We start from the raw sequence: 19,578 nt of genomic DNA, 5'->3' as shown, positions 1-19,578 counted from the left end.
CTGGGTGCCGCTGACCACCTCCTCCGTCCCTCTCCGGCAGGGACCCTCCGGCCCGTCCGGCGCAACTACTACGACCCCGCCTCGGCGCCCGGAAAGGGCGTGGTGTGGGAGTGGGAGAACGACCACGGCTCCTGGACGCCCTACGACATGGACGTGGGCATCACCATCCAACACGCCTTCGAGAAGCAGAGGCCCTGGATCGACCTGAGCCCCATCGGCTTCGGCTACGTCATTGACTTCGGCACCATGGGCCAGATCAACCGGCAGACGCAGCGCCAGCGCCGCGTGCGCCGCCGCCTGGACCTGGTCTACCCGCTGGTCACGGGCGCCGCGGGCCGCGCCGCGTCCTGGCCGGCCGCCCCCGGGGCCGCCGCCGCCGCGGGGCCGCGCGCGCCGCCCTGCTCCTGCCCGCAGTGCGTCCTGGTGAGGAGCGTCAAGGCCGCGGCGCCGCCGGCCCCCGCCGCCCGCAGGAGCGCCGCCCCGCCCGCGGCCCTCAAGGGGCCGCCCCCGGGCCCCGGGGCCACGCCGCCGGACAGCGCGGGCGCAGGCCGGGGCCCCGGGAAGCCGGCCCCGTCGTCGCAGGCGATCCGGAGACAAGCCTCCAGCGCGGCGGCAGGGGCAGCCCCCGCGGCCTGTCCCGCCAGCCCGCCGGGGCCCAACGGCAAGGCCGGCCGGGTGGCCCTGGCGACCTTGAATCGGACCAGCCTGCAGCGACTGGCCCTCGCCCAGTCCCGGGTGCTGATCGCCTCTGGGTAAGTGCTTCTGCGGTGACACCCCTGAGCGCGTCCGGAGCCCCGGGCCTCAGACCTGAGGATCGCCTGAGTCAGAGGACCCAGGGGCTGCTCTGGCTTAAGCTCCTCCATGGCTTCTCCAGACCCCCTGGCAGCAGGGGAAAGGCCCGCAGTGGTGTGGTGCGGAGGGGAGCCTTTTGGTCTTTGGGGTCCCGGCAGGTCTGAATGCTGAAGGAGACGTTGCCTCTTACTAAGAGCAGGAAACGGCAACCCAGTCGTGTTCTTGCCTAGAGGATCCCGTGGACGGAGGAGCCTGCTGGGCTGCTGTCTATGGGGTCGCACAGAGTCGGATACGATGGAAGCGACTTAGCATGCGTGCGTGCTTTGGAGAAGGAAACGGCAACCCACTCCAGCATTCTTGCCTGGAGAATCCCAGGGACAGGGGAGCTGGGTGGGCTGCGGTCTATGGGGTCGCACAGAGTCGGACACGACTGAAGCGACTTAGCAGCAGCAGCAACAGCAGCCCTGTGATAGAAGCCGGTTCCCTAATATCGTAGAATCCTGACTTGCTCATCTGTAAATCCCAGCCATGGTGTTAGGGTTGCGGTGAGGACTATGCCTGCCAAGGAAGAGCAGACATCATTCGTGGGCTCCCCCCACTTCTAGTTTGCAGGCCTTATCGCTTTACTTAATCCTTGCAAGTCTACAAAGCACGGGTTTTTGGTCCCATTTTACCTTGGAAGACCCGAAAGGCTCACTCGCTCCAGGGTACATATCTGGTTATCAGCAGAGACGGGGACTCAAACTTTAGGGAGTTCTTCCAACTCTGCCACGCTGCTTCCCTGGCAATCGCACACCGCACGCACAGGTGTCCCGTGTGAGTTACTCCTTCGCCTCCAGGGACTCCAGACTGGAATAACAGCCCCTGTTTAGTAAATGCTTACCATGGGGTTTCCCTGGTTGCTCAGATGGTGAAGAATCCGCCTGCCATGCTGGAGCCTCAGGTTTGATCCCTGAGTTGGGAAGATCCCCTGGAGGAGGGCATGGCAACCCACTCCAGTATTTTTACCTGGAGAATTCCACGGACAGAGGAGCCTGCTGGGCTACAGTCCATGGGGTCGTGAGCAGTCGGACTCGACTGAGTGACTTCACTTTCACACACTTCCACTTATATGTGCCAGACACTTCCCGTGCCCGAGGTCAGTCATTCCTTGTGACAACTTGGGGGAGTTGTCCCTTCTGTTATTCCCGTGTTCTATCAAGCTTCTTAGTCTTCCTAGTCATAAAATCAGAGAGACCCAGGTCCACATGGTACCCACCGCCTTTGGCTGCTGGCCATGGATTTCATGTGAATTGGGCCTCTTGTACCTGCCAGCCTTCCCTTCTCTGGAGGAGCCTGACTTGGCGGACACCCCTAGCAGCAGATATTCAGGAAGCCTTAGAGTTAGGGTGGACACCAGCTTGCGAAGATCGAGCTGCCAGGAAGAGTGTGTCTGCACAGGGGGGCTCGGCCCTGGGCGGAGAGAAGATGAGAGGATGCTGAGGACTGGGAGGTGGCCCAGCTTACCCCTGCCTCTGCCGCTGGGGGAGCCCTAGACTGTCTGCACATCCGCGTTCCCGCCTGTGTGGACTGGGGGTAGCAGGCTTGCCCTGCCCCCACCCCGAGTCAGCATGTAACCCTCAACGAGGAGAGGGCGCTCCTTAACATCTGCCCAGATGCACTTGCCAGCAAGGACCCATTCCAAGTGTCAGACGCAGGGAGAGCTGCACACTCCACGTGTTACAGAGTCAGGGCTGGGGCCCAGGTCTTCGTCTCCGCATCCGATCGGTGCTTTCTTGGCTAAAGCCCAGCTCCTCATTGTATTTAAAGGCAAGTTATAAATGGTCAGATGCCGGTCAGGTGCGGGGGCTTTTCCTATGACTTCCTCTGGGCCTGCAGGAAAGTCTGGCAGAGGGACGGGTCCCGGCGCGATGCCGCTGGTCCTGTCTCCACGCTGGCGAAAGGCAGCCTCCTGGGGCCTCTCGCAGGAGTTCCTGGTGCGTGCCACCGTGGGAGAGGGACGCTCATGTGGAGGTAAGAGCTCACCCTCTAGAAGCTTCACCACCTGCGCTGGGACCCAGGTTTCTGGCTGAGTAACTCGGAGCAAGCTGTGCACCATCCGTCTTCAGTTTATTTATCTGCAAAATGGGGTAGGAACGGTTCCTTGCTTATAGGATTTGCCATGGGGATTATAGGAGGTTTTCAGTGGGATTTACCATAATGCTGGGCACGTGATGAGAATTTGGTCAGAGGCTGCTATTATTATTACTATGAACTATCTGAGCTAGGCCCTCTGTGGTTGCTGAAGTCAGATCTAAGCTGACTCCACCACTTCATTTCTGGTGCCCTAGGCAAAAGCCAGGCAATGGCACCCCACTCCAGTACTCTTGCCGGGAAAATCCCATGGACGGAGGAGCCTGGTAGGCTGCAGTCCATGGGGTTGCTAAGAGTCTGACACGACTGAGTGACTTCACTTTCACTTTTCACTTTCATGCATTGGAGAAGGAAATGGCAACCCACTCCAGTGTTCTTGCCTGGAGAATCCCAGGGACGGGGAGCCTGGTGGGCTGCCGTCTCTGGGGTCGAACAGAGTCAGACACGACTGAAGCGACTTAGCAGCAGCAGCAGCAGGCAAAAGCCAAGTGACCTCCTTGCCATAACTGAGGGTAAGGAAGCCCAGATCGCTGTAAATCTCAGCTTTTATCTCTCTGCTGTAGTGTCAGCAGGGCAGATGGAATCTGAGGGACCCACAGGGCGGAGTTCTGGGCAGTTCAGTTTGAAAAGGGCTATAGAAAGGAGCTGGCTTTTCTGTGCTGTCTCCCCGACAGGGGAGGCCCCTCCACAGAGCTCTCCGTCTCCCAGCTCTCTCCTCTCAGCCTCTCCCCACCTCCCTCACCCCCACGGCCGCTTAATGAGCCCGTTGATTCCCTTTGTCTGCCTCTGCCATCGCCCTGCTGTCATCCAGCGGCCGGCCCCTCCCCTCTCTGCCCGTGACCTCTCCCAGCAACTTCCCCCGGAAAAGAGGAAGACCCGGCAGGGTGGGAGAGGTGCCCTGGAGAGAAGGGTCTGGGGGGAACAAAAGACTCTGTGAATTATTCAGAGACACAAGCGGGCGGTTTCTAAAGAAGGGGGAGCTGTGCCCCCGAGGGCGGGAGTCGCCCCTCTTTTCCGGACGCAGGCGGCTCCATCTCCAGCGAGACCTCGGTGGCTGGAGAGACAAGAACACGGTTCTGCTGACCACCCCTGGGCTGGCTCAGAACCCCCTGAAGAAACACTGCGTCTCCCGTGGCGTCTGCAGAGGGGCTCTCCCCTCACCAACGCCTCCTTCCCCGCCACCCTGCCACTGTCTCCGTTTTGTATTCTCCGAGACTGAAATTAAAACGCGCACCCGAAGCAAGCAGGCCGGAGGGTCTGCCCACTGGCCGACAGGGGGTCGGGTCCCGCAGCCTTGGCTGAGCCGGCTCCTGGAGGAGGTGGATGAATGCTCACCACCCTTTGTCTGGCCTGCTGATTTCCAGACAGAGTGCTCATGCGCCTGTAACCCAGGGGCCCCAGCGGGGTGTGACTGGTGTGGACCCTGAAGGCCGCTCTCCCGGGTTTTCACCTGCACCAGGAACACCGCTGGAGGGCGATCGGGTGTTTGCAGCTCCACAGTCTGCCCAGCACTCAGCCTGATGCTTCCCTTGACCCCCTCAAGAATCTGAGAAAACTGGGACATTAGGCGAGCAGGGGAAAAGGGCTTCCCTGGTGGCTGCGCTGGTAAAGAGTCTGCCTGCCCTGCAAGTGACCTGGGTTCGAGCCCTGGGTCGGGAAGATCCTCTGGAGGAGGAAACGGCAACCTACTCCAGATTTCTTGCCTGGAGAATGCGGGGCCTGGCGGGCTGCAGCCCCTGGGGTCACAGAGTCCAACCGACTGAGTGACTAAACCACCACCAAGCAGGAAAAGGCTTTCTCTGGAGCCGCTTCCTCTTACCCTTGGGAAACAAGAATGTAAACGATCACCCAGATTCGCACAGGGCTGGGCTGTTTACAGAAGATGCGACCCAGATCCGCATTCCTCCCAGGGACTGAGATTTGGGGCGCCCTGTGTACTGCCGCGGTAACGCAGACGTGGCCGAGGATGGCAGAGAGACTGCGCGGTTCTCAGAAAGGCCCCGCGGGGTCAGCCTAGACGCCAGGCCTCCCGACCCCCTGGCGGGCCCTTCCCCTGGGCCCTTCTGCATTTCATAAGCACGTCCCCCTCTCCAGCCCTGCTGCAGGCGTCCAGGGCCGCCGACAAGCCCTTCCACCTCTCCTGCCATCAGGCAGTGGTGGGGACGCCCACCCATCTGCCAGCATTCTCTGCCAGCAGTGGGGGGCACACCCTCCCTGTCTCTCCAGACCCTCCTCCCAGCCCCCAGTTCTCAGGCCACCCTGGCGAGCCCTCTGGGGAGATTGGACTATTTCCTCCTTCACCAGACCAGGTAAACCTGCTGGTCCAGTTTGTGGGAACAAAGGTGGCTTTTGTCCTGCAGATTGCAGCTCCTTATCAGCCTGAGTGGGGGCCTCAAAGGTGGTGAGGGGGGTAGGCAGGTGCAGGGCTGGGCCGTGCCTGCCCCCCCACAGTGGGCATCCAGGGAGCAGATCCTCCCGCACCTCCTGGAGAGGCTGGAGGGGAACCAGACCCGGTGTGGAACCCAGCAGGGAGACTGCCCCCAAGGTTGGGTCATCAGATTCTGGAGTGGAGAATCATCAGGAAGTATCTCCCCGCAGCCTCTCAGTTCAGTTCAGTTCAGGCGCTCAGTCCGACCCCGTGAATCGCAGCATACCAGGCCTCCCTGTCCATTACCAACTCCCGGAGTTCACCCAAACCCATGTCCATTGAATTGGTGATGCCATCCAACCATCTCATCCTCTGTCATCCCCTTCTCCTCCTGCCCCCAATCCCTCCCAGCATCAGGGTCTTTTCCAATGAGTCAACTCTTTGCATCAGGTGGCCAGAGTATTGGAGTTTCAGCTTCAGCATCAGTCCTTCCAATGAACACCCAGGACTGATCTCCTTCAAAATGGACTGGTTGGATCTCCTTGCAGTCCAAGGGACTCTCAAGAGTCTTCTCCAACACCACAGTTCAAAAACATCAATTCTTTGGCACTCAGCTTTCTTTATAGTCCAACTCTCACATCCATACGTGACCACTAGAAAAACCATAGCCTTGACTAGACGGACCTTTGTTGGCAAAGTAATGTCTCTGCTCTTTAATATGCAGCCTCCTACCTAAGACTTCCACAGTTTTACAGATAAGGAAATGGAGGCTCAATAAAGTTGATGGACGTTGTGACCGGTGGGCTTCCCAGGTGGCGCTAGAGGTAAAGAACCCACCTGCCAATGCAGGAGACGTGAGAGTCACGGGTTTGATCCCTGGGTAGGGAGGATCCCCTGGAGGAGGGCATGGCAACCCACTCCGGGATTCTTGCGTGGAGAATCCCGTGGACAGAGGAGCCTGGAGGGCTGCAGTCCATGGGGTTGCAGAGAGCCTGACACGCCTGAAGTGACTTAGCACGCGTGCGTGATCCTGGCGGGGTTGGGTCTTAAACCTGGTTTTTCGGACTCCCACCTGCTGTGCCACGCCTGGCCCTGTGGGCAGGTTACAGAGTCCGGAATCCAGTCTGTTCCTCTTTTTCTTGCTGACTTTCTTCTTCACTTTTTTTTTTCTTTAGTGTTTATTTGGCTGCACTGGTGGCTGCAGCCCTCAGCATCTTCTCGCTGCAGCGTGTGGAATATTCATTTGTAGCACGTGGGGTCTCGTTCCCGGACCAGGGATCGAACCCAGGCCCCCTTCACTGGGAGCTGGGGGTCTTAGCCACTGGACCACCAGGAAAGCCCCCTTGAGATTTTCTTTCATGTTGAATTCAGCTTCCCCTCCCCCGGCCCCAGTCAGGATTTGATTTATCTTGAAGCCGGTTTCTGAGGACAAGTGGCCTTCGGTGGCCTGTGGAGACACAAACACTCCCGCGTCTGTTATTCTCACATCCCCTCACAAGCCTGGTGCACGGTCACCATCCCCAGGAGGAGACAGAGACCCCAGAGGACTCCGTGTGGCGGAGGGCGCGCCCATCCTCCCGGCGCGTGGGGTTCAGACGCACTAGCGCCCAGCCCAGCCTGCAGATGCCGTTCTGGCCTCGCCTCTTAGGGTGGATTTATTCCTTAGGCTCGCAGCTTCATGCTTTCTGTCTGCAGCACGGGGGTGTGATAAGAACCGTACAGACCCAGGAGCATGCATAGTGAGTGGCTGAGACCGTGGGCTCCAGAGCCAGATGGGCTGGCTTCAAACCCTTGGCTGTGTGGCTTCCCTGAAGCTAGCTTCCCATCTCTGCGCCCCAGCGCCCCTGCCTATGAAAACGGAGTTCATGACAATCACATCTCTCGCATAGGTGGTTGGAAGGGTTGGATGGATGTGTCTATTCTGAGCATTCAGAATGGTGTCTGGGATCAAGCAGGCTGGACTCGTTAGTGATTTCAGCATGCAGATGAAAGGCTGTGTGGGCCACCGCTGTGTCCCCAGCATCTGGGAGAGTGTCCAGCACCAAGGGGGTCTCTATCGGGATGGGCATCGAAGCACATGAATGAAAAGTAAGCCAGCAAAATGCTCTTTCCCCTCCCCCCTGCTTTCCCAGCACCCCCTCTCGCCCCCCCAGAGTAGAACTGCTGGCTTCTCTGGCAGTCTGGCCCCTGGAGTAGTCTGTGACCCAGGCCATCAGGATCTCCAGCCCACGTCCCCCACCCCAAGCCCAGCTGCAGAGGCCTGGGTAGCAGGGGATGGCGCAAGACCAAGCCCCATGCACCCCATAATTTTGTCCTCAGCCCCGTGGGAGGCCCCAACTTTCTTGGGCAGCGGGGCTGTCTCCAGGCTTGTCTCCAGCCTGGCTCGAGTTGCTGGAGAGAAGGACAAGGAAGGAGACTCTGCCTACTTGTCTGTGTTTCTCTGGGTAAAGAGGTGATGGTTTCCGCCTGTTGGGCCGGGGGTGGGTGCCCTCTGCCCACCTCTCAGCAGAAGCTCCTCCAAGTGCAGCTGGAACTTCTGATTCAGGCAAGGGGCTCTCCCTTCCAGAAGCTTCTGAGGTGACTATACCCTGTGGGTTTGAACTCGCTTCTTCTTTTTTTTTTTTTTTTCATTTCATTGCTTCCACTGATACTCATGAAATGCCATATTCATGAAGTGTCAGGCTCTGAATGAAACAGACAGCAATATTTGTCCTGATAGAGCGTAGATTTCGAGAGGGGAGATAAAAAGTAACAATTTATTTCAAAAGACCATAAGTGGGACTTCCCTGGTGGCCCGGTGGTTAGGACTTCACTGCCGGGATCCCAGGTTCAATCCCTGGTCAGGGAACTAAGATCCTGCAGGTCGACCAGTGTGGGCAAAAAGCAAAAAGGACCAAGGAAGAGGACTTGGCATCTCAGGGTTGGGTGGAGGGGTGGGTAGCCGTGTTAAATGAGATGGCCTCAGGGACATCGCTGAGTAGGGCACGTCGGAGCCCGTACTGAAGGATCTGTAGCAGGGAGCCAAGCAGGGGTCAGGTGGAAAAACACTTCAGGCAGAGGGAACCGCAGGTGCAAAGGCCCTGAGGCTGGGGTGTGCCCGGCCTGCAGGAGGGACAGCGACATCACGGGAGGAGATGAGTGACTCGGGGCAGACCAGGGAGCTGGTGGGGGGTGCTCGGGCGGGCTGTTCGGTGGCTCTACAGGGCGGGACAGGCCTCGCGGAACCTGAGGGAGCCCTGGTCCGTTCGGGGCTGTGAGGTTCTGAGTGGAGCTGTAATGTGCTCTGCTGGGGTTTGAAGGGCTCAGCTCTGGCTGTGGGCTGACTGCGGCTTTAGGAGGAGCAAGTGGCTCCTGTAACAGGGGAACCCCTGACGCTCTGGGGCTCCCAGCACTGTGGCCCTTTTCCCGCTTGTCGAAAGCGTGATGTGTCTGCTCTGTGCTTCTGCAGGGTCCCCACTGTCCCCGTGAAGAACCTGAGTGGGTCCAGCCCCGTCAACCCTGCGCTGGCAGGTAAGGAAGCCCCGGCCGAAGGGAGAAAAGGGGGAGACTAGGAGGGCCTTTGGGACGGACGTGCAAGCACTGAGTGCAGTGAAAGTCGCTCAGGCGTGTCCTTTGCGACCCCGTGGCCTGCACGGTCCGTGCTGGTCCATGATAAACCGACAAGTAACAAGGACCTACTGCAGGGCACAGCAGACTCAGCTCAGTGTCATGTCAGCCCGGGCGGGAGGGCAGTTTATAGCGGGATGGACGCATGGAAATGTAGTTCCCCTGAGACTGTCACCACATTGTTCATCCACTGTACCCCAACACGAAATGAAAAGTTTAAGAACAAATAAAAAGAAGTTAAAAACAAGAAGAGCAAAAGCAACAGGTGTCATGGACGCTTGTAAAAAGAGAGAATCCTGGTGGTGACTGAGACAGACGAGGGCCTGAGGGGGTGGACGGGAAGGGCAGGAACAGTTTGGGCGAAGTGATTGCAAAACGCAAAGCTCACTGTGGAGAAGGGGGGATGGACGTGTTTCTGGGAGGATCTGTGTGGAGAAGGGGCGAGCGGGTTACTGGGAGGGGAGTGTGGAGCGGGCTGGGGGCTGACCCTCCGCCCTCCTCCCTGGTGCCGTTGTCTTCCAGGAATCACTGGGATCCTCATGAGCGCAGCAGGGCTGCCTGTGTGTCTCACCCGGCCACCAAAGCTGGTCCTTCACCCACCCCCCGTCAGCAAGAGCGAAATAAAATCCATCCCCGGGGTTTCCAACACAAGCCGCAAGACCACCAAGAAGCAAGCCAAGAAAGGTATCAGCCTCCTTGTCCAAAGGAGTCCTGGGGCGGGGGTGGTCACAGATTGGCTCCCAGCCCAGCTGTCTCCACCACTGAGGATCACACCCGTGCCTTCTGTGCCTCGGTTTCTGCATCTGCTAAATGGGCTAACTAATCCCCACTCTGAGGATTACACCAAAGTGGATAGGTTTGGATCTGATGGAGACCCTTTGAGAAACAGAGAAATTCAGGGCAACAATACAGACACATGAAGATACAGCGTGTGACACAGAGAATACACACTAGAGAGATGGAGCACCTCAGCATGGGAACCCGAACAGCCTGGATTCAGATCCCAACTTTGTGCCCTGCAAGTCACGAGACCCCAGGCTGCCTCAATTCTCTCCCCTTTACAATACACACAGCCGGTACCCAGCAGGTGTGTCCTGGAAGGCAGTGGAAGTCACTTCTCGTGTCCCTTGGGATACTCCAGAAGCTCTGGCTGCTTGACCCTCCTTCAAGAGCTCATCCCCTCCTCACAGTCCCGCAGCTAAGAGTCAATATACCTGTGCCCCAAGGACCCAGCCTGACCTCTACAGCTGCTCTCTCTAGCTCTGGGGTGTGTGTGTGTGTGTGTATGTGTGTAGTGGCTAAGTCATGTCCAACTCTTTGTGGCCCCCTGGACTGGAGCCCGCCAGGTTCCTCTGTCCAGGGGATTTCCCAGGCAGGAATCCTGGAGTGGGTTGCCATTTCCTCCTCCAGGGGATCTTCCCGACCCAGGGATTGAGCCTGCATCTCCTGCTTTGGCAGGCAAATTCTTAACCACTGACACCACCTGGGAAACCCCTGGTCTCTAGTATCAATTTCTAAATGATTCGACCATCAGCCCTAAGCCCTCCCCTTGCAAACTGGTGAGGTTTCAGTGGGATCGTAAGCATGTTATAACTTATCTCAGCAAGCAAGAGGCTCTCAGTCGACAGAAGCTTAATTCTTGTTAGAGGAGCAGGGCAGCGGGGAGGGAGGGCGAGCAGGCCAGCGGGGAGGGAGGGCGAGCAGGCCAGCGGGGAGGGAGGGCGAGCAGGCCAGCGGGGAGGGAGGGCGAGCAGGGCAGCGGGGAGGGAGGGCGAGCAGGGCAGCGGGGAGGGAGGGCGAGCAGGCCAGCGGGGAGGGAGGGCGAGCAGGGCAGCGGGGAGGGAGGGCGAGCAGGGCAGCGGGGAGGGAGGGCGAGCAGGCCCGCGGGGAGGGAGGGCGAGCAGGGCAGCGGGGAGGGAGGGCGAGCAGGCCCGCGGGGAGGGAGGGCGAGCAGGCCCGCGGGGAGGGAGGGCGAGCAGGGCAGCAGGGAGGGAGGGCGAGCAGGGCAGCGGGGAGGGAGGGCGAGCAGGGCAGCGGGGAGGGAGGGCCTGCGCCACAGCTTTTGGACGCTGGAGGCTCCACTTCGTGAAACGCTTGTCCTACTTTTCCAGTCTATCGACGCTTCTCTGCTTGAATGAACTCGCTCATCTTCCTGGCGGTCTCATAGGAAATGATGGGATTTTGCGCTTTCCCATTCTTCCTGTTATTATTAATAGCACTTACTTGACTCTTAGCAGGCTAAGTGCCACAGGGCTTTAGGTCCATTTAATTGTATGTCGTTTAATTGTCCAAGCGCCCCTCTGGGCAGGTGCTGTTGTTCTTGCCCACTGTCTAGGCGAGAAACAGAAGCTCAGAGAAGGTCAGAGAGTCGCCAAGGAGGCTCCAGCCCTTTATTCCTCCCTGCCCCTTGGCAAGGCTGTCTCCTGCCAACCCCTGCTTTTAGTCCTGGCTGCCTCCTAGGGGCCTGGCTCCCCCTCCCCCCAAATCCCAGAGTCACTGCCCCCGCCAGGATGCATCATCCTCTCCCTACTGCTGGGCAGCGACCGCACCGTCAACAGGAGGAAGGCTGGCAGAAAGCTGAGGTCGTCAAGTCCCGGTTTCCCGTAAAAATGATGGCGCTTTGACGCCACGTTACAGATCAAGACGGTCCTTAGCACATTGGGAAGGGAATGCCGTAAACCGGCCCAATGTCTTAAGACGTGAAACTGTTTACAGAGAGTTTTCGTTACTGTTAGCCCGGTGCAGCCTTTGGGCAGGTCCAGGCTCTTTGACGTTGGGGAAGGGAAGCCCACTGGCCCGTGCCAGTGAAAAAGTGGGCTTGTTGTGATTAGGCAGGCTGGTGTCAGGGAGGTGATGGCAGGAGATGAGGCGAACTTAAACACCCCCCTCCTCAGACCACCTGGCTCCCGCGTCCACCCCGTGTCCCCTTTGCATCCTTAAATCCAACTGCGCGGTGGTTCCTTGTCTTTTCTGAAAGCTCTGAGCCTGGCTGACAACGCCCCCCTCTCTGGCATGTCCAGCTTGTCTTGTTGGCCCCCTGATCATCCTGTCCCCACAGGGAAAACCCCAGAAGAAGTGCTGAAGAAGTATCTGCAGAAAGTCCGGCATCCGCCAGACGAGGTGAGTCCAGGGCTGGCGGGGGGTGGGGGGATTCACCCTCCCCACCCCACCCCCAGTCATCTCCCCGGCCAGATTTCTGCAGGAGGTGGGGGGATTCACCCTCCCCTCCCCCGGTCATCTCCCCGGCCAGATTTCTGCAGGAGGTGGGGGCATTCACCCTCCCCACCCCCCAGTCATCTCCCCGGCCAGATTTCTGCAGGACGCAGCTGGCACTGCTTTCTGGGTCCCGACCAACTCAGAGCTGGTCGGAGTGGATGTTTTGGGCCACAGCTGTGGCTTAACTTCTCACACCTGCCTGTTCAGCAAACTGCTGACTGGTGCTCAACTGTCTTACCATGAATTTAAGCAAAGTGGTGTGATAAGCTATGGGAACCGACTTAAAAATGGGCTTGATGGTGATCAGAGATTCTCAACCAGAGGCGATTTTACAGAACTGGAGGGAAGAGGAGACGCTGGTGGCATCCAGCAGGCCAAGGCCAAAGATGCTGCTAAACCCACCACCTTGCTCAGGAGGGCCCGGGACAGCACCCGCAGCGAAGAACTGTTTTTGTTCAGTCGCTGAGTCACGCCTGACTTTTTGCGGCCATGTGGACTGGAGCCTGCCAGGCTCTCCTGTCCTCCACTGTCTCCCGGAGTTTGCTCAGAGTCATGTTGACTGAGTTGGCCATGCGATCTATCTGACGTCTCTTCTCTGCCGCCTCCTCCTTTGTTCTAGACCAGGGGCTCTGGAACACAGGGCTTCGGTGGTTGCCGTGTGTGGGCTTAGTTGCCCTGCAGCGTATGGAATCTTTCCGGACCAGGGATCAAACCCGTGTCCCCTTCATTAGCAGGTGGACTGTTAACCACCGGACCAGCAGGGAAGTCCTCAGCAAAGAATTATCCAGCCCCAAATGTTGAAACATGCTGCAGCCTCTCCAGGGCACTTCAAATACAGTTCCTTTACAAATGTCCACTTAAATAAGTAAACGGTCAGTGGGTCAAATCAGCAAGGGTTGGTTTCCTGCACAGACCTCTGAGGGATCCCACGGAGGGATAGTCACAGCCCCCAAGGAGGGGCTATCATTCTGTTTGGCAGCCTAAATTAACATGTATCACCATCAGGAATTAGTTCAAGAGTTACTCTGCTGTGCCAAAGAAGACAGAATTCTGTCTAGATTCCCAGTGGCGCGTGTTCTCCTGTTTGTGGGCTTTCTGGAGGAGCAGCAGCAGCAGCCGCTTGGCAGCTGAGATCATGCTGGAAGACCGTGGAGGTGCTGTGGCCTCCCAGGCTGAGTGGGAACTGACGGTCTTTCTCCTCTGCCCCTTTCTGCCCCCAGGACTGCACCATCTGCATGGAGCGCCTCACGGCCCCATCCGGCTACAAGGGCCCCCAGCCCACCGTCAAGCCGGACCTGGTGGGCAAGCTGTCCCGGTGTGGCCACGTCTACCACGTCTATTGCTTGGTGGCCATGTACAACAATGGCAACAAGGTGGGTGCCAGCTCAGGGGTGCCACCACCTCCCAGGCAGCACCCAAGCCTGGAGGCCTTATTGGAGTGGCACCCAGGTGCTTTCGGGGGTCTTAGAGGCACCCCCAGGCTTCCCTGGTGGCTCAACGGTGAAGAATCCACCTGCAATGCAGAAGACGCAGGCTTAATCCCTGGGTGGGGAAGATCCCTGGAGGAGGGCATGGCAACCACTCCAGTATTCTTGCCTGGAGAGTCCCATGGACAGGGGAGTCTGCCGGGCTAAGGGCCTCAGGGTCACAGTCAGACACGACTGAAGCGACTGAGCGTGCGAGCAGGGGCAGCCCAGAGGAGCAGGAGTGATTATCTTGGTTGTTCTCAGCCTCATCAGTTTTCCCCAAAATTACTATGTTGGCAAAATCTGTCTGCACCTCCCTTTTGGGCTATGCTGCCTACCTTCCCAGAGCTTCCCTGGTGGCTCAGTGGGAAGGAACCCACCTGCCAATGCAGGAGACTCAAGTTCCATCCCTGGGTCAGGAATATCCCCTGGAGAAGGATAATAGCAGCCCACTCTAGTATTCTTACTGGGATAATCCCATGGACAGAGGAGCCTGGTGGGCTACAGTCCACGGGGTCACAAAAGAGTTGGACAGGACTGAATGGCTAAACAACAACCACCAACCCAACTCCTCCCAGTGTCTACACTGTGTGGTGGTCTGAGAGGTGTAGACGTCTGTCCCTGAGGGTTTGGAAGGGAGTTTTCTACAGTGACCGACCCATGGTGAGTGTCCATCGTGCTGGCACAGGACTCCCCAGTGACCCTTCCTTCTCCCTGGCCTCGTGCTTCTCAGTCACATTCATGTTCTTTGGGCGCCTTTCATTGTCCTTTCAAAAGCACTAAAGGTTTTGTCAAAGGATGGCTGGAAAGCCCTTAAGGTCAACTGTTGGAAAGGAGGGCTGTGTGATCCTGTCTTACCCACCAATGATAGTGGAGTGGCGGTCCCCCATTAGAGCTGGCTTCCAGGAACCTGGATGTGCCCTCAGATGATAAGTCTCTCCACACAGCGCCTAAAATGAAAGTGAAGTCACTCAGTCGTGTGCAACTCTTTGCGACCCCATGGACTGTAGCCTACCAGGTTCCTCTGTCCATGGGATTTTCCAGGCAAGAATACTGGAGTGGATTGCTATTTCCTTCTCCAGGAGATCTCCCCAACCCAGGGATTGAACCTGGGTCTCCCGCATTGTAAGCAGATGTATTACCATCTGAGCCACCAGTGCCTAAAGCCCTTGGCTTTTCTCATGTTCTGTCCCAGGCCTGGGTCACCTTGACCCCATCTATGGGATTCCGAATTCTCATTTCTCCAGGCCCAGCTGGGATTGCATCAGAGTCTGGGATTTTTGTGATATCCTCCCACCACTTATTCATCCAAAAGTATGTCTGGCCTTCAGGGGCTGCCCTGTCCTTATCCTGCTTGAGGAAAAGAGTAAAGGCGGCCTACCCAAGTGCAAACCCTGGCTGAGGAGCCAAAGGACTGCGGGCAGCAAGATTTTCAATCTCTCTGAGATTTCATTTCCCATCTGGAAAATGGAAATAGAACAATCCCTACTTCCTAACATGATGAAAGTGAGAAGAAAAAGGGAAAGGGGCTCCCCTGGTGGCTCAGACGGTAAAGAATCTGCCTGCAATGCAGGTAGACCTGGGTTCGATCCCTGGGTCGGGAAGATTCCCTTGAGAAGGGAAAGGCTACCCACACCAGTATCCTTGCCTGGAGAACCCTCTATGGACAGAGGAGCCTGGCAGGCTGCTGTCTGTAGGGTCACAAGGAGTCCAGCGTGACTGAGCGACTAACCCTTTCAACCCTTTTTATTCAAATTGACACCTCTGTACTATGACAATTTTTTTTTCTTCATCCTAATGTAGTCCTATGGTTGAAATTCCCACAGTGCCAATGTCGGGATCTTTCTGTGTCTCAGAGAGCTCAGTTATTGATGGATGCTGTGTGTCTGGATTCCCTGCTCAGTTTCCTGACACTACAATAAAAACTTTCAGCAGGACTCAGCCTTTGAAGAGGTTATTTCGGATTTAAAGGGGTTTCTTAGCACCTTCGTTCTCCTTTTGATAACTGCATATAAGAATAATCTCGTACCTTTGCGTTTATTTCCATGGTGCTTCAAAAAGGGTGCGGACACGATCTTTTATCCTCTTTTGCACTTACACTTTGAAGTATGCCTTTTTTATTTTCTTTAAAAGGGGTGAGAAGGGCCCAGAGAGAAATGGGGTGATTCATCCAAGGTCATGCAGCAAGTTAAGACCAGAGCAGAGAGTGGAACCCTGACCTTGGCTTCCCACCCTTTGATCACACGAACACAAGCTGAATGCAAGCTGTTTCTTTAAATGAGTGGAGTTGGGGTTAAAGTGTCCTTAAATAGCCCCGCAGTGAGTTCCAGTCTTCCCCGAGGAAACCCGGATGTCCTGGAGAGCTCTGGTCCCAGCTGCGTGAGAGCACTTTGTACACACGTCACTCTCTGCCCACTCACAGGCTCCTCCTCACTCCCTGTCTGTTTTCAAGCCTGGGAATAGGGTTTACTGTCCAGGCTCTACCCCAAGACGGCACTTCATGAGGTCCTGCTGTGAAACCAGGACTCCTCACCTCATTGAATCCAGAGTTCCCCCACCATTGCCCCAACAGAACTCTGAAAGTGGAAGTGTTAGTTGCTCAGTCACCTGGGAAGCCCCCCAGAGCCCTGATGAGCAGGGTAAATCCTGGTCCCCTTCTTAAGGATGATGCTACTGCTGCTAAGTTGCTTCAGTCATGTCCGACTCTGTGCAACCCCATAGACGGCAGCCCACCAGGCTCCTCTGTCCCTAGGATTCTCCAGGCAAGAATACTGGAGTGGGTTGCCATTTCCTTCTCCAATGCATGCTAAGTCGCTTGAGTAGTGTCCAACTCTGTGCGACCCCATGGACAGCAGCCCACTAGGCTCCCCTGTCCACGAGATTCTCCAGGCAAGAACACTGGAGTGGGTTGCCATTTCCTTCTCCCTCTTAAGGATGAGGTCTTTCATATATGTCCCCAAGCATGGAGCCCAGTGCTGGATTGGAGTGTTCCTCCTGTTGCTCTGGAGAAAACTTCAGCGTTCAGTAGTCCTGATAGCAGGCAGGGGAGCAGCTAAGATCTAGTACTGGTGTGGGTGCATTTTGCCCCTGACCCCAACTTCTTGGGGCTTCCCTGGTGACTCAGACAGTGAAGAATCTGCCTGCAATGCAGGAAACCTGGGTTCCATCCCTGGATCGGGAAGATCCCCTGGAGAAGGGCATGGCAACCCACTCGTCTTCTTGCCTGGAGAATCCCATGGACAGAGGAGCCTGGCAGGCTACTGTCCCTGGGGTCACAAAGAGTTGGACATGACAGAGTGACTAACACACCAGCCCTTTATCTCTGGTACCTTTTGAGATTGGGTGGGGTGGTCCTGACCAAACCTGTTTCCCACACTGGAAGTTCGGGCCTTGTCTCTTCAGGATGGGAGTTTGCAGTGTCCGACCTGTAAGACCATTTACGGGGTGAAGACAGGCACCCAGCCTCCAGGGAAGATGGAGTACCACGTCATTCCCCACTCCCTGCCTGGCCACCCGGACTGCAGAACCATCCGGATCATCTACAGCATCCCCCCCGGCATCCAGGTCAGCCCACCCTTGGCCATTGGCTTTTATGACTTCATATTTAAATGTTTGCAGGTCCATGTTTGTCTTTAGGCCACTTAGGCTGCTGTAACCAAGGAAAAACACAGAATGTGTTCATGTCTAACCCAACTTCCTGTACACCTGAAACTCACACCACATGGTTGATCAGCTATTCCCTGGGGCTCAGCAGTAAAGAATCTGCCTGTAGTGTAGGAGCCAAAGGAGACCCCAGTTTGAGCCCTGGGTTGGGAAGGTGCTCTGGAAGAAGGCACGGCACCCCACTCCAGTATCCTTGCCTGGAGAATCCCATGGACAGAGGAGCCTGGCGGGCTACAGTCCCGGGGGTCACAAAGAGTCGGACATGACTGAGGTGACTCAGCACACACACACCAATGTAAAATTTTAAAAGGGAACAAAAAACACAGACTTTAAAAAAAAATGGTGTGCAGTTGATTTCCCATCTTGTGTTAGTGTCAGGTGTACAACAAAGTGATTCAGTTGTTGCTGTTGTTCAGTCGCTCAGTTGTGTCTGACTCTTCGTGACCCCATGAACCGCAGCACACCAGGCCTCCCTGCCCATCACCAACCCCCAGAGTTTACTCAAACTCTTGTCCATTGAGTCAGTGACGCCATCCAACCATCTCATCCTCTGTCGTCCCCTTCTCCTCCTGCCTTCAATCTTTCCCAGCATCAGGGTCTTTTCAAATGAGTCGGCCCTTTGCATCAGGTGGCCAAAGTATTGGAGTCTCAGCTTCAACATCAGTCCTTCCAATGAACAGCCAGGACTGATATCCTTTAGGATGGACTGGTTGGATCTCCTCGAAGTCCAAGGACTCTGAAGAGTCTTCTCCAACGTGACAGTTCAAAAGCATCAATTCTTTGGCACTCAGCCTTCTTTATGGTATGGACCTAACAGAAGCAGAAGATGTTAAGAAGAGGTGGCAAGAATACACAGAATACATAGAAGAACTGTACAAAAAAGATCTTCACAACCCAGATAATCATGATGGTGTGATCACTCACCTAGAGCCAGACATCCTGGAATGTGAAGTCAAGTGGACCTTAGAAAGCATCACTATGAACAAAGCTAGTGGAGGTGATGGAATTCCAGTTGAGCTATTTCAAATCCTGGAAGATGATGCTTTGAAAGTGCTGCACTCAATTTGCCAGCAAATTTGGAAAACTCAGCAGTGGCCACAGGACTGGAAAAAGTCAGTTTTCATTCCAATCCAAAGGAAAGGCAATGCCAAAGAATGCTCAAACTACCACACAATTGCACTCATCTCACATGCTAGTAAAGTAATGCTCAAAATTCTCCAAGCCAGGCTTCAGCAATACATGAACTATGAATTTCCAGATGTTCAAGCTGGTTTTAAAAAAGGCAGAGGAACCAGAGACCAAATTGCCAACATCCACTGGATCATGGTAAAAGCAAGAGAGTTCCAGAAAAACATCTATTTCTGCTTTCTTGACTATGCCAAAGCCTTTGACTGTGTGGATCACAATAAACTGGAAAATTCTGAAAGAGACGGGAATACCAGACCACCTGACCTGCCTCTTGAGAAATTTGTATGCAGGCCAGGAAGCAACAGTTAGAACTGGCCATGGAACAACAGACTGGTTCCAAATAGGAAAAGGAGTACGTCAAGGCTGTATATTGTCACCCTGCTTATTTAACTTCTATGCAGAGTACATCATGAGAAACACTGGGCTGGAGGAAGCACAAGCTAGAATCAAGATTTCCGGGAGAAATATCAATCACCTCAGATATGCAGATGACACCACCCTTATGGCAGAAAGTGAAGAGGAACTAAAAGCCTGTTGATGAAGGTGAAAGAGGAGAGTGAAAAAGTTGGCTTAAAACTCAACATTCAGAAAACGAAGATCATAGCATCTGGTCCCATCACTTCATGGGAAATAGATGGGGAAACAGTGGAAACAGACTTTATTTTTCTGGGCTCCAAAATCACTGCAGATGGTGATTGCAACCATGAAATTAAAAGACACTTACTCCTTGGAAGGAAAGTTATGACCAACCTAGATATCATATTCAAAAGCAGAGACATTACTTTGCCAACAAAGGTCCGTCTAGTCAAGGCTATGGTTTTTCCAGTGGTCATGTACAGATGTGAGAGTTGGACTGTGAAGAAAGCTGAGTGCCGAAGAATTGATGCTTTTGAACTGTGGTGTTGGAGAAGACTCTTGAGAGTCCCTTGGGCTGCAAGGAGATCCAACCAGTCCATTGTGAAGGAGATCAGCCCTGGGTGTTCTTTGGAAGGAATGATGCTAAAGCTGAAACTCCAGTACTTTGGCCACCTCATGTGAAGAGGTGACTCATTGGAAAAGACTCTGATGCTGGGAGGGATTGGGGGCAGGAGGAGAAGGGGATGCCAGAGGATGAGATGGCTGGATGGCATCACTGACTCGATGGAC

At 55.7% G+C, this 19,578-nt stretch overlaps 1 protein-coding gene across 3 annotated transcripts in view; it reads left to right on the top strand.

Moving 5' to 3' along the window:
* DTX4 (deltex E3 ubiquitin ligase 4) overlaps nucleotides 1-19,578 on the top strand; it is a 44,100-nt gene that overhangs the window by 9,215 nt on the left and 15,307 nt on the right. For all 3 annotated transcript variants that reach the window (XM_027562230.1, XM_027562229.1, XM_027562228.1), the window contains exons 2-7: nucleotides 41-752; nucleotides 8,742-8,803; nucleotides 9,422-9,583; nucleotides 11,958-12,019; nucleotides 13,336-13,488; nucleotides 16,984-17,145. In XM_027562230.1, the coding sequence (XP_027418031.1) occupies nucleotides 148-752; nucleotides 8,742-8,803; nucleotides 9,422-9,583; nucleotides 11,958-12,019; nucleotides 13,336-13,488; nucleotides 16,984-17,145 (1,206 nt within the window). In that variant the 5' untranslated portion in view covers nucleotides 41-147. The remainder of the gene's footprint in view (nucleotides 1-40; nucleotides 753-8,741; nucleotides 8,804-9,421; nucleotides 9,584-11,957; nucleotides 12,020-13,335; nucleotides 13,489-16,983; nucleotides 17,146-19,578) is intronic.

Source organism: Bos indicus x Bos taurus, chromosome 15 (assembly GCF_003369695.1).
Source record: "Bos indicus x Bos taurus breed Angus x Brahman F1 hybrid chromosome 15, Bos_hybrid_MaternalHap_v2.0, whole genome shotgun sequence".
Taxonomy (NCBI): domain Eukaryota; kingdom Metazoa; phylum Chordata; class Mammalia; order Artiodactyla; family Bovidae; genus Bos; species Bos indicus x Bos taurus.
Note: the sequence above shows the minus strand (reverse complement) of the source record. Positions and strands in the feature narration are given on the sequence as shown.